Here is a 14,114-nt window from a genome sequence, read left to right on the forward strand (position 1 = left end):
AACTCGTACTCGAACATACATGCATATTAAACAATTCGTACATGTAATAGTCCGACACTACATCCCTCCTTTTCTTTGGAATGAAAGTACACAAACAATTGACTAGAACTGACTAGAAAATATTATCTCAAAGTCAAAACAGTTCTCCACTTACTGAGATAGTTTCAAATTGTATAATTACCAAAACAGTCAAAAGAAACTTGATTTCATTAACATTGTGAACACTTGTAAAATGTTATGAAAACACATAATAGCAAAACATATGTACACATCAATGAATCATCAATACACTTGATCACTATTCACTGAAATGACACTTCGTATTCTTTAAGCCTGTCTGGAAGTTTGCGTTCTCGGATCGGACGCGTAATTTGAACACTTGTGTCACGAACTTCGGTCGGACGCGTAGTATAAGCACTGGTGTCACAAATTCTTGTCGCCGTTTCACAGTTCGGAATGTTTGTTTCGATCCGTTTTCCATCAATTTTATCGTCAACTGTGGATTTCGTAAACGTATTCGCTCGCTCATGAAATTTCTTAAGATGAGTGGTATTCCTCTTGTAGCAAACTCCACTTGGTGATTCAACGGTCACACTGTTTCCTGTTTTCTCTGTAACATGGTACGGTTCTGCTTCAAACGTAGGTGTGAGCTTGTTTCCTGGCTTCTGTTTCAACAACACAGAATCTCCAACAGCTATGTCACTCTCCTTAGCTCCACGTTTATTGTCTATATACATTTTCCCTTTCTCCTTTTTCTCGGAGTCGCGATCCCGAACATCCTGGTCGTCTGTCATAGTTGAATAATCTTCAATGCCTGGAAGACGAGTACGAATTTTCCGTCGAAATAGAAGTTCCGAAGGACTGACTCCTGTTATACTGTGTGGTGTTGTTCTGTACATCATTAGGTAGGACGATAATTCCTCCTTCCAATCCTTCTTCTCGATTTGCGCGATTTTGATACGTTTTAACAATGAGCGGTTCTGCCGTTCAATCTCCCCGTTAGCTTGTGGCCAAAGAGGTGTGGTTTTCCGGTGATAGATATCATTTTCAGTCATAAACTCCTTGAATTCATGAGATATGAACTGAGGACCATTATCACTTGAGATGCTTAACGGTAGTCCATGCGTTAAGAACATCCTCTTCAGACTCCTTATGATCTTGTCTGTAGTTGTACTTTTCATGTGTTCCACCTCAATGTATCTGCTGTAATAGTCCACTGCAACAAAAAGATGATCTCCTGATGGTAACGATGGTGTCATGAGGTCAACAGCAATATGTTGCCATGGTCCATTTGGTAATTCCGTAGTTTTGATCGGTTCAGGTACTTGTGGTTGACTAACCAGTTGACATGAATGACAGGTTTTGACAAACTTCTCCACTTCACGATCTATGCCTGGCCACCAAACTTTCGCTCGTAATCTCCTCTTCATGACTACAATGCCTGGGTGACCTTCGTGAGCTAATTCCAAAACGTGTGTTCGCAATTCAGTCGGAATAACAATTCGGGTCCCTCGGAGAATTAGTTTTCCAATGCAACACAATTCTTCACGCACAGTCAAATACAATTTTTCCTGTATGTTATGCCATTTGCCAGTCTGAATACACTCGCGAACATCTACCAGTTCTGGATCCTTATCCGATTCCCGCTCGATTTGTCTTGTAGACATTGCATTTGGTGTAGATGTCTCCGCAACAAATTTTACATGTGTCTCAGAGTCTTCAACAAAAAATGGATCAACTTCTTTGGATGGCATACGAGACAAACAATCTGCGATGTTCTGTTTTCCAGGTATGTGCTTCACTTTGAAGGTATAGGTTTGTAGTCTCAACACCCATCTTTCAATTCTAGCACAAGGTTTTGACTTCTTGGAATAGATGAATTCCAAAGGTTTATGGTCAGTGCGTAATTCGAATTCTGTTCCATATAAGTACATGTGAAATCTCTCGCATGCCCAGACTATGCCCAATGCCTCCTTTTCCGTTTGCGAGTATCTTTTTTCAACATCCGATAGAGTCCTACTTGCGTAACATATCACACGCTCATCTCCATTTTGTTTCTGTACAAGGACTGCGCCTAAGCCAACAGGACTTGCGTCGGTGATAACTATTGTTTCTGCCTTTGGATCATAGTATCCTAAAGTCTGTGCATTTGTGAGTCTGCGTTTCAATTCCTCGAAAGCATGTTCCTGTTCCTGGCCCCAATTGAAGTGAACTCCCTTCCTCGTTAACCTACGCAACGGCTCGGATAACGTTGCCAGATCTGGGATGAATCTTGAGCTGTAATTGACTAGCCCCAGAAATCCTCGAATTTCAGATGCTGTTTCCGGTTGTCTAGCATCGTTTACAGCTGTCACCTTCGATTTCGCAGGTCCTATACCCCTGGCAGACAGTAAATGTCCCATGAACACAATTTCTGACATCCGAAATTTACACTTTTCTTTGTTTAAGGTGAGTCCCTTCTCCCTAATCCTGTCCAGAAGTTTTCTAAGCCTAGCGTCATGTTCCTCCACAGATGTTCCGTGCACAACAATGTCGTCAAATATATTTCTAACTCCTTCGCATCCTTCGAGAGCTTGTTGTATCACTCTTTGATACATTTCAGGAGCACAACTTATTCCAAACATGAGTCTCTTATATCGATACAATCCTTTATGTGTTACAAAAGTTGTGATTGGTCTCGATTCTTTACAGAGCTCTACTTGATGGAACGCCCATTTTATGTCCAGTTTCGAGAAAATGGTACTCTGATTCAAAACATGAAGAACCTCATCGACTGTAGGAATCGGGTGTCTCTCACGAATGATCGCAGAATTGGCTTGCCTCATATCAATGCAAAGTCTGATGTCATTCTTCTTAGGTACCACGACTACAGGTGATATCCATGGAGTAGGTCCGCTTGCTTTCTCGATCACATCCAGGTTCTCCAATTCATCCAGTTTCTTCTCTATGAGACTCCTCAGATTGAAAGGTGCTCTCCTCAAAGGTTGTGCTACTGGTGTGACTTCTTTGTCAATCGGTATTTCTAATTGGAAATCTTTCAATTTTCCTAATCCCTGAAATACATCGCTGTAAATATACTGTCACTCACTGTATTCACTTGAACATCTGGTCCTAGTTTCAGAACGCCTAATTTCAGAGCTGTTTCGCGTCCCAAGAGTGCTTGCCCTTTCTCTTCAACGACAATGAACTCCGCTTCTTCGGACTTAGACCCCACAGAGATAGTTGCAAGAAAAGTTCCAATGACATTCATCGGTGTTTGACTCCCATAGGAAAATAATCTCTTACTTGATCGCTGTGATTGACACTGGATTCTTTTGTTTTTCAGGATTTCCCATGTAGACTTGTCTATAACGTTACAGCTTGCGCCTGAGTCTATAATCATTTCTGCACTCACTCCTCCCAGCTGTACAGTGATACTTGGCTGCTTTGAAAATTCTGTCACCGAAAATGCGTATTCATCATCATGGTCATCTTCCTGGTTCCCAGCAGTGTCTACAAATCTAACGTGTGAATTCCTTTGATTGTGGTCCCTACTGCGCCCCTTAGTTGGTTTATTCACAGTTCCAGACTTACAACATTTGGCAAAATGACCTGTACGTCCACACTTGTGACACTCTTTCCCTTTTGCTGGACATCTGTCACTTGATTGGTTATGTCCTTCTCGATCGCATCTATAGCATCGTTTATCTGAACTTGGTTTCTTTGTTACTGACGCTTTACATGAACGTGACCCCTTAACTTGCACGTGATTCACTTCAGATTTTATGTTTTCCATGGTAAACGCCTGTGTTTCACTTGCTTCAAGAGCTCTAGCGATTGTTTGTAATTTTTCGAGTGTGAGATCCTTACCCCTTTCTAAAAGTTTACGTCTCAGAACAGAGGAGCTACATTTTTCAATGACCTGGTCTCTGATACTCTCATCCGTTTTCGTGCCATATCCACAAAATTCAGCTTTTTGTCTCAGTCTTGTAACAAATTGATCTATTGTTTCATTTTGGGACTGTTTCATAGCGCGAAATAAATGTCTCTCATATGCATCATTTACCTGTGGTTTGAAATGGTCGTCTAATTTCTTCATCGCGACATCGTACACAGTCTGATTTTCCCCTGGATCTTCCAGTGTAAACGTAAAGAAAATGTCCTGCATCTCCATCCCACCACAATGTAACAGTAATGCTTTCTTCTGTGCAGCATCCTTCACGCCTTTTCCTGCTATGAAAAGTTCGAATGCGCGCCGCCATTTTGTCCATCGCACACCGACTGTAGTTTGATCCCCGTGGCAATCAAATGTAGGTATTCCACCTAAATCCGTCATTATGGCCGTTGCCATTTCGCTAAACAGTCATGTAAAGTTTTTTTGATCCTCGTCGCCAGATGTAGAATCGTTGGATTTTCTGTGTAATCCCGAATTTAATCAAAACAGTACACACACGTGTTCTCACAACACTAACTAGGATTTTATTAACTCGTACTCGAACATACATGCATATTAAACAATTCGTACATGTAATAGTCCGACACTACAAACCTTAAGAGTTATCTCCCTTAATTCAAATATAGTAAAATATACTTTACTCAAATATTTACAGTTGCATTACAAATAATGTAACACTATGAAATTACGTGTTTTAAATATAATAAAAGGTAATATCTTTTAATTACCTATCTATGGGACAAGGCCCAATGCATGCAAACATCAAAATGCTGCCTGGATGCTTCTAATCTATTTATAACAAATATATCATTACAGTACTATATACACTATAATAACTATAGATATAATATAAGCATATACTGAGAGGAAATAACTTTAAATTGATATTTACTGTTCTTCATAATATTTAAACTTTCACTCTTCTCTCAAACAGTGATATTAGTTATATATACATATTATGAAGATAAATGTTAATAAAATTAGTACTTACTGTCAGGTCTGGATTTGAAGGTCTAATAATGTCTTTGTCAAAACCAAAATGCCAAATCAGCAAAAAGATACTAAAACTGCTTAAAAGCAAGCCACGACCAACCTGACCAAAAACTCTCTAGATTCTAACTGAATAAAACTCAGTTCTACAGCCAATGAAATACCAAGACCTGTGAACCTTTTCACTCACCTATTACACTAAGTAAATAAAGGGGTGGATCTGGGAATTTGACTTAAATCATAAAATGCGCTTTTAATTCATATGCACTATTCATGTTTATTAAAATATGGTATCATATAATATATACAAGTTAAAACACACTGTTACACTACAATTTCATAAATAGGGGGGGGGGGTAAGTTTTTCTTCGTTATCGATTTCAACATTTATTAACATCTTTTACTACATAATTCCCTTCTGTCTGAAGAGGGCAAGGAACACTTATTTATTGGGATGCTTACTCCTCCTAGGCACCTGATCCCACCTGTGGTGTGTCCAGGGGTCCGTGTTTGCCCAACTATTTATTTTGTATTGCTTGTAGGAGTTATGAGATTGATCACTGTTCGTTATCTTCACCTTGCATCAATATAGAAAAATAACCTTGCTAGGAAAAGGGGAAAGGGTTGACAGGACACTCTTGATACTACTTGCCTTTATATAGGCTCCTGCATGATTAAATTTTGTATTGTGTTTCAAGAGAACTGGCATATATCTTTATTGTATAATTATGTAAAAGTGACGCATGGCCTTGAAAAGAATGATTGTAACACTCATATTCTGTGCTTATTTCAGAAACTACAACTTTGTTGTGTATAAGTGAGCCACTTTAAGTCAATAAAAACAGCAACTTATGGTATATTACTTTTTTTCATAGACACAAAGTTACGAAACCTGCTGAAGCAGAAGCATCTGCTTCAAACGTACATGTAGGAACCGAAGTTGATACTGCTACCAATATATCTGTACCAGACATCAATGAAGTGCATCTACATGATCACGAGTATACAGCACCAAACCCTCAACATTTAAAAAGGTACAGTGTACGATACAAGTATTCTAGTACATCAAACCAGGAAGTTACAACGGTTGTTAAGTTTAGTGTCAGGTGCTTTTTCTGTATTTTCTTCATTCTCATTTCAGTGTTATCTAAATTAATATGCACACCAAATACTATAATGGTATTGCTTTTGTTCTTACAGCTTCCCTTGAAGACTATGAGGTTGTAAACTTGCAGTGAGAAATATACCTGCTTAATTAAAGGAAACCATCCTTGACAATTGGGAACATCATAATTGAAAGACCCTGGAAAGGTATGTTTTAGCGGTTCGTTAAGGAAAAATGAACAATGCACTTTCTATACACTGACTAGTTATCAATTTCACAGGTCAGAGCAGATTTCACAGTATTCAATTACCTAGTAATTTTAGGGGGGTATAAATGTTGCTGTATACACCATTTTCTGTGGATATTTTTCATATATTCTTGAAATTTTGTTTGAAGGGATCATGAACACTGTTGGGAGTGTCCATTCAACTGAAATATAAAAGTCAGAAGAATTGAAGATTGCAATGGATGCAACAGAAGTGACCTAATATGACCAAATTGATATGAATAGCCAGTTTTTCGCTTGCAGTAATGACAAGAGTCGCCACAAAGAAAATACCTTAATGTGTATTACACCTAATGCAGCTTATTTCCAATCTGTATGCTGGATACAAATCTAATTTGGCAATTGTGAACCATTGTGGCATTTTAGAGAAGTTGCAAGTTGGTGATATATTCCTGGCGGACAAAGGATTTTGTATATTTGACAAACTTCCAAATGACATGACACTTAATATCCCATTCTTTCTTACAAATAAATCCTACTTCTCAAAAGAGGATGCACAACTTTGCTATAAAATTTCCAGATGCAGAATCCATGTTGGATGGGAAAATGAGAGAATAATTTTTTTTTTTAAATTCCTTAGCCATATTTTATCATAGTCAAGATATTGATCTGACAAAATATTGCAGATATGTGTGGATCATGTGAATTTGCAGGTTCCCCTTTTGAAGGAGATTGCAGATAAATCCTACAAACTTATTAGATTAATTGCATGTATATATATACCTTAAATCTGCACATACCTGCCACATTGAATTTTTAAAGTTAAAAGTAATGAATACCATATATGCAATATAACTTTTCTACATATTTATATAAATATAAAGCCTTTTATATTCATATGAATATAAAGCCCTTTGGAACGTCTCCATCAGAATGAAATATTCTCGAGAGGAATGTTAAACAATATACAATCAAACATAAAGCCTTTTGTTCTCATTCTGAAGGTTTTCAAATCTGCATTATTAAAAAAGAAGTAAAATCCATTGTTTTAGTAAATGCATGTAATTGAATGATTTTTGTAAAGCTGGACACTGTGTCTATACATACATGTATTTTGGTTCATCTAAAATAAGAAAAACTCTGTCTATAATGTTTATTCAATAAATATACATGTAATTACATAATTTTGATAGATGCACCACTGATATCATAATAAAGTATATGTACATGTGGTTATGTGTGTGTGTTTTAGACTGCAAAAATAATTCATTATTATAATTAAACTCTATCCCGCTTGAAAGGTTGACATAATACATCTTTGTCGATGTGAATTATTTGAGTGTCACTAGGAATCCACACTAGCAAATCACAGCATTGGGTGTCTTTCAGGTGTTGTTGTCCTTGAATTTGATGCCAATATTCATATTTTGTTTTGAGGTGCAGCGAACCATCCCTTGCATCACTTTCTAAAATGGCAAATGTCATTACATGTATTGATAAAATATACATGATTTACAAGTGCTCTGATTAGTGGTGAAAGTATTATACTGTAATATGCATACTTATTTTGACATAGATGTACTGCAGTATTCAAAATTTGATGCAAGTAAAGTTTATAAAGAACATTAGCAGTTCAATATCACAATGAAGCCTAAGTAGTATTTGTATTTCATTCATAAAATGTTACTTTAAAGTTATAATAAACTTGGATACATCCATAATGATATATACGAATACATATATGTACAGCTTATGTACAAGTATTGGGTACACATACACATAATTGTTCAATCTATAATGCTGACTTACCAAGAGGGAAATCCCAACATTTGCACAGGCCTCTTTAATTGTCATTGTTCAAGCTGAAAATGGGCACTTAGCCTCAATTAAGAATTTCAGGGGTTGCTGAAAATGGCCTGTTGCCCTGCGGAATGAGGATGCAGTTAATTCCTTCATTGTTGTTATGAACTTTGACTGTGTCGACTTTGGATGTTTTATCCAACTACTGGCGTATTTTACATTGAACAGTTTTATTTGCCTTCTTATATCTGAAAAATTCCAATATATCTACATGTAAAAATTTTATCTTCACAGTTCGAACCCATTTATTACCTACTTTGGGTATAGATAAGATAAATTATTCCAATTTTGGGCCCAGAGGGCATAACAGCAAGACAGTTTATAAAGAAAGAAATTTCTAAAAAGAAAGAAAGTTTACAACATATAAACTTATAATTATTATAATCATAATAGATATAGATCCAAACATGTATTGACATCATTTTATCTTTAAATTGTGTACCTGCCTTTGAAAATTTGCTGTCATATGAAGATCGACACTTATATTGCCCCATTATGGGCATACTGGCATCAGACATCCACATTAATGATGAATGCACAATGCACAACACCTTTATCCTCAGATTCAAGGCATATCTATAAAATATTTTAAAAATATTAAACAATCTTAACCCATCTGTGATGTAACTGATATAGATAGGCATATTTAATGCGCTTTATTATTGAATATACAACTGTACACTGCAGGTGCGTAAATGTAGTTTCGTTGTTCACCCCCCCCCCACCCTTCCGATCTCCCCAGTACGTTCGTATAAATACAAAGCAAGTTTTATGCATAATCCGTTTTTATTTTCAAGTATTAATATACTTTCAATTGGAATGATTTGAGAATATAAAAACGTATCGTACATCTCTCTAGTTCATAGATTATGCTTTTACCAACCTGCTCTTTCTGCAAGACGTACCCGGCCTCGTCGATGCTTGTACACTGGCGGTTAATACGTAATTCGTCAAGCACGAAGCGAAGAATCCTCGACCACTCCACTAATGCTTCAATTCCCATGTTTATCTCGTTAAAACCTCCACATAATCGATTGATAACGCTATATCTATGTATACCACTCTCTACACAGTGTAATCTGAGATGTTGATGTACCCGGAAGTTAATAATCTCGCTAAATCTCGGCAATCACATGACGAGACTTACAGACCCTATTGACAGGCGCCATAATGTTATACCGGTAAACAACATTTTGAACATGAATCGAGAACAGGAGTTGAATCAGTTGATGCAGATATTCTGAGGAGAATCTTCCAGTCATTGAGTAAGTGAATTACTGTGTATCTTATAGTTATAAACTCTCTAATATATTGTTCAAAACGAAACTGACCATCGCTCATATTGTATGTTGTTGCGTCAAATCTTGCAAGTCGGTGTTTATGTTCATAAATTTACATGCTTCATTCAATTCTTTGAAATTATGTGGAATTATTTTTTTTTAAATTTCTTTTGTATGAGATTAGACTCCTTCTAGTTGCATTATCGTAGCCCTCGCGGATTTTTTTCTTATACATTTGGACAGGACCATAGATCTATAGGCACTTTTAAAAAAATGGAGAGAGAGGGGGAAGGCCGGAAAACAAACAAATAATTAGGCCTATTTCCGTAATACTTATGCTATTTTTTGTTTACTTTCTACTCGGGTGATATTTGCAAAACTTAATTAGTTTATTAAGTAAATTGTGTTTTTTAATGAATGGTTGATTATTATTTTTTATTATTCAAATGCTTATGATTTGAACCCAGATGTCCAGTTAGAAAAATTAAACTGCATTATGATCAGGGATGTGACCTCCGGAATCTCAATTTTGTCTCTACATCAATGCATTTAATACGTTATTAAAATGGATTGAAGGTCTTGTCTTGGCAATAAAGTTAATTTGTACGTAAAGTTGGGTCAGCATGATATTAACAGTTGTACATCAGATATTGCATTTATTAGCCCAATGGGCTGTAACACAACATTGATTATTGCTCGGCTTTGAAAATCGGTGGCCCCAGGTGTCGGGTGACGGTAATTACATGTACACACCCCAGAATGATTCCTCCTATGTTAAATGCCTTGCAAACTTATATATAGGAGGGCCAATGGTATCTCGTAATTATTTAAAATTTTATATCTTTTTCAGAATATATTTCATGATAGTCATGCAGATTCAGAAGTTGTGATGGTGTGTTGATAGGCTGTCTTCAACTTGCCATATCTTAGAGTTCCAACATGCAGGCCTGGATTAATGTGTATAAATCACTAATGAAAAAAAGAATGACATTTCAATTTATACACACTTGCCAAGTGAATCTGATGAGACTGCTACATGTATTTGTGAGTAAAGGCACTCTGTCTTAACCGAAAAACTATTTACAGTTTATCACAACAAATGGATGGGACAGTAGAGCTGTTGCGGACAATATGTGATTGTGATGACCAAGTACTGAACAAGTGGAAGATTAGAAGAAGGTCCAGAATTCAATCATGTTTTTGATTCTAAGGTGCACACAGCATGGAGATAGTCCTATTATTCTCCCGTTCATCTATGATGGAGAAACTTGTGTAAATGTTTAGTGTTCTCCCTAATAATTAAGTGCCCACAAGTCTGTATTAATTTATCAGAATATAAAGTCCTTCACAGTACTGATTTTAAAATTAATGTAGATTGTCTCCAGATTTTTCTGAGGAAAAGTGCATAGTTTACATGTGTGAATTTTGAATATATTTCATTCTTGTCTGCAAATGTTGCCGAAATCTGTTGTTATTGATGCACAGTCATGTTATGCAAATGATAGACCTTCTTAACTACATGTACAGAAGATCATGTCAACTCCTTTGTCTTAATTGTATACACAATTCTAGCATTTATAGCATCATTTATATAGCACTTGCTAGCTTAAGAAGGATTTTATTTTCTAAAAGCTTTCATTTGACATGATTGATCTAAAACGGCCAAAATTCACAAATCTATTTAAATCACAACCTGACCTTATGTCAGAAAAGTGCCACTGTGGGTTGATATTTTTCTCTTGGATCTTGAAAGAAATTCTTTATGCAGCAGTTTCCAAATAAAATGTACTCTCATGGCCAGGGTGGGACTTCACTGAGAACTTTTTAACATTGCACAATGCAATATTTGTAGATTAGAAGTTGTTGCAGTTTCTTTAAGTTTTCTCTCACATCTTGTTATAATTATATTTTATATTTTTGGTTGGGTTGCACAATGTGCAAACAGTTTATAAAATGGTGAATGACTCAGTGGTGGGCAAGCGACAGTAGCGTCCCTGTAATAGTACCTACTTTGTGTAATCAACTCCTTTCATACCTCTCACTTGATGTTCCTTAAACTTTGTACAGTTGTTAGGGATACATTGAAGATGTGCATGTGCCTTTTTGAAAGTGATCAGACATTTTTTGAAAAATTTACATGTAGTTGAACTTCGTCATTTTTAAGCATTTCTTTAATCGACAGTACCTATTTTGTGTAATCAACTCCTCGTATACCTCTAACTTGACATTCCTCAAACTGTGTACATTTGTTTTGAACACATTGAAAATGTGCATATGTGTTTTTGAAAGTGATCAGACATTTAAAAAAAAATGTATATGTAGTTGAACTTAGTCATTTTTAAGCATTTCTTGAATAGATGGTAACTATTTTGTGTAATCAAATCTTCATGCACCTCTAACTTGACATTCCTTAAACTTTGTACAGTTGTTATGAACACATTGAAGATGTGCATGCATCTTTTTGAAAATGATTAGACTTTTAAAAAAAAAAAAAATTATGTGTAGTTGAACTTGGTCATTTTTATGCATTTCTTGAATAGATGGTACCTATTTTTTGTGATCAACTCGTGCACATCTAAATTGATATTCCTCAAACTTTGTACAGTAGTTATGGACACATTGAAGATGTGCATGTGTCTTTTTGAAAGTGATCAGACTTTTTTCAAAAAAATTACATTTAGTTGAACTTTGTCATTTTTTAAGCATTTCCTGAATAGATGGTACTTATTTTTTGTAATCAACTCCTCTTACAGCATTTATTTGACATTCTTCAGACCTTGAACAGCTGTTATGGAAGCATTGTAAATGTGCATGTGTCTTTTCAGAAGTGATCAGGCATTCTTTGAAAAATTTACATGTGCATGGTGAAGTTGAACTTAGTCATTTTTTTAAGCATGGTACGTTATGTAACCAACTCAGCTTTTACTTAACATTTTCCAGACCCTGTACATTATAGATGTTTTAAAAACATTGAAGATATTCATGTAACATTTTAAAAATGCTTCTCTTTTTTTTTTCTCTCTCTCTTTTTTGTTGTTGAAAAATTCTACCTTTAATTTGTCATTTTCCCAGTATATGTTTCTACTGTTGTTCCTATGATAGAGAACATATTTTACAAGAACCCGGTCATTTCTGTTTTTGAATAAAAAAATTTTAATTAGTATTTTTGAATATGTTAATTACTTGATATGTCATTGTTCTTGAAATTATATTAATTGAATTGTTATTGTGTTTTTGTTTTGTAATGACAGTTTATATAGCATCCCTTAATTTCGAGCAGACAGTGCCAGAAGTGTGCCGCAAGTTTGCCGCAAACTGTGTGCCAGAAGTCTGCAGCAAGAGTGTGCCGCAAGTTTGCCGCAAACTGTGTGCCAGAGGAAAAATTTGCATACGAAAAGTATACTTGCGGCAAATATGCCGCACACTGTGTGCCAGAAGTGTGCAGCAAGTGTGTGCCGCAAGTTTGCTGCAAACTGTGTGCCAGAGGAAAATTTGCATACGAAAAGTATACTTGCGGCAAATATGCCGCACACTGTGTGCCAGAAGTGTGCAGCAAGTGTGTGCCGCAAGTTTGCTGCAAACTGTGTGCCAGAGGAAAATTTGCATACGAAAAGTATACTTGCGGCAAATATGCCGCACACTGTGCCAGAAGTGTGCAGCAAGTGTGTGCCGCAACTGTGCCACAAACTGTGTGCCAGAGGAAAAATTTGCATACGAAAAGTATACTTGCGGCAAATGTGCCGCAACTAGTTGCGGCAAACTTGCCGCAAATGCGCTGCAAATTTGCAGCAACTGTGTGCCAGAGGGCTTATATTTTGGTAAGGGAAGTTGTCCATTTTCAGATGAAACAGCGAAGAAGTGATCATGTATTCAAAATAGAAGAGCGCTTTAAATATTCATCATTTTATAATTATCTCGGTTTGATAAATTTTCCTCCTTCAAGAAGAACAGCAAAAATATTGTGAGATCGGGTGGACCTGCATTAGGAACGATTATATTCAAAATACAAACGAATAAAGCAATAGGATAATGAAAGAGAAAATGGTTATATTTTTATCGTCAAGTGAATATTACAAGACTGTGGAATCGACTCCTTACAATGCCGGACGACAGTCTTACTATGAAAATTTTCCCGTGGGATCTGAAACAATCAAACAACACCAATTGGTCACATTAAGTCAAACTCTGTCTATTTCTTTTAATTGAATGGTATGCAACTTAAACACCGTGGAAGAAAAACTTCGTCGGGAATTTGTAAATGGCTGGAAAGAAGAACTCCAAAACTTCCCTAAAATAAGAACTTACCGAATTGCAAAAAGCGACTTTCACAAAAAAATGTTGCTATGGATATTCCAAAACGCCATCGTTCTATATTTGTGGAACTTAGATGTATGCTACCCATAAGAATTGAAACAGGATGGGGGCTTTATCTGATATATTGTGTATTGTCTTCAAATAGTGTAGAAGATTAATGCCATTTTTTTTTTTTTTTTTTTTTTTTTTTGCTGCATTGTACCGTATATTTGAATCTTAGAGCAATCCTATTTTTTAACGATATTTGATTGACCCCACTGAAAACAATCTGTCAGATTTAAACAAAACCACATTTCTCTTATTACAATTTCCTAGACAAACTGCAGAATACATATACTTAGCATATATTTATAGACAGTCTATCTTATGTAGTAAACACGGTGTGAAATGCCAGTGTATTTTCAT

The 14,114-nt window shown here is 36.0% G+C and overlaps 1 protein-coding gene and 2 long non-coding RNA genes across 4 annotated transcripts; 1 reads left to right on the forward strand and 2 right to left on the reverse strand.

Moving 5' to 3' along the window:
- Positions 1–302: 302 nt before the first annotated feature.
- On the reverse strand, positions 303–4,330 carry LOC125665376 (uncharacterized protein K02A2.6-like). The gene is made up of 2 exons (XM_048898019.2): positions 3,098–4,330; positions 303–3,053 (listed from the first exon to the last, which is right to left on the reverse strand). Exons 1-2 carry the CDS (start codon positions 4,328–4,330, stop codon positions 303–305), a joined length of 3,984 nt encoding a protein of 1,327 aa, XP_048753976.2.
- A 3,061-nt stretch (positions 4,331–7,391) lies between these two features.
- Positions 7,392–9,266, reverse strand: LOC125665869 (uncharacterized). Of its 2 annotated transcripts, XR_007366406.2 has the most exons (4): positions 8,999–9,266; positions 8,558–8,691; positions 8,065–8,303; positions 7,392–7,721 (listed from the first exon to the last, which is right to left on the reverse strand). It is a non-coding gene; the product is annotated as an uncharacterized LOC125665869 (long non-coding RNA). The 2 variants fall into 2 exon arrangements; XR_008798997.1 differs by lacking the exon at positions 8,558–8,691.
- Positions 9,267–9,268: 2 nt separating this feature from the next.
- Positions 9,269–12,621, forward strand: LOC130050744 (uncharacterized). Its single transcript, XR_008798998.1, has 2 exons — positions 9,269–9,380; positions 10,246–12,621. It is a non-coding gene; the product is annotated as an uncharacterized LOC130050744 (long non-coding RNA).
- The last annotated feature ends 1,493 nt before the right edge of the window (positions 12,622–14,114 follow it).

The sequence above is a fragment of the Ostrea edulis genome, chromosome 10 (assembly GCF_947568905.1).
Source record: "Ostrea edulis chromosome 10, xbOstEdul1.1, whole genome shotgun sequence".
Taxonomy (NCBI): Eukaryota; Metazoa; Mollusca; class Bivalvia; order Ostreida; family Ostreidae; genus Ostrea; species Ostrea edulis.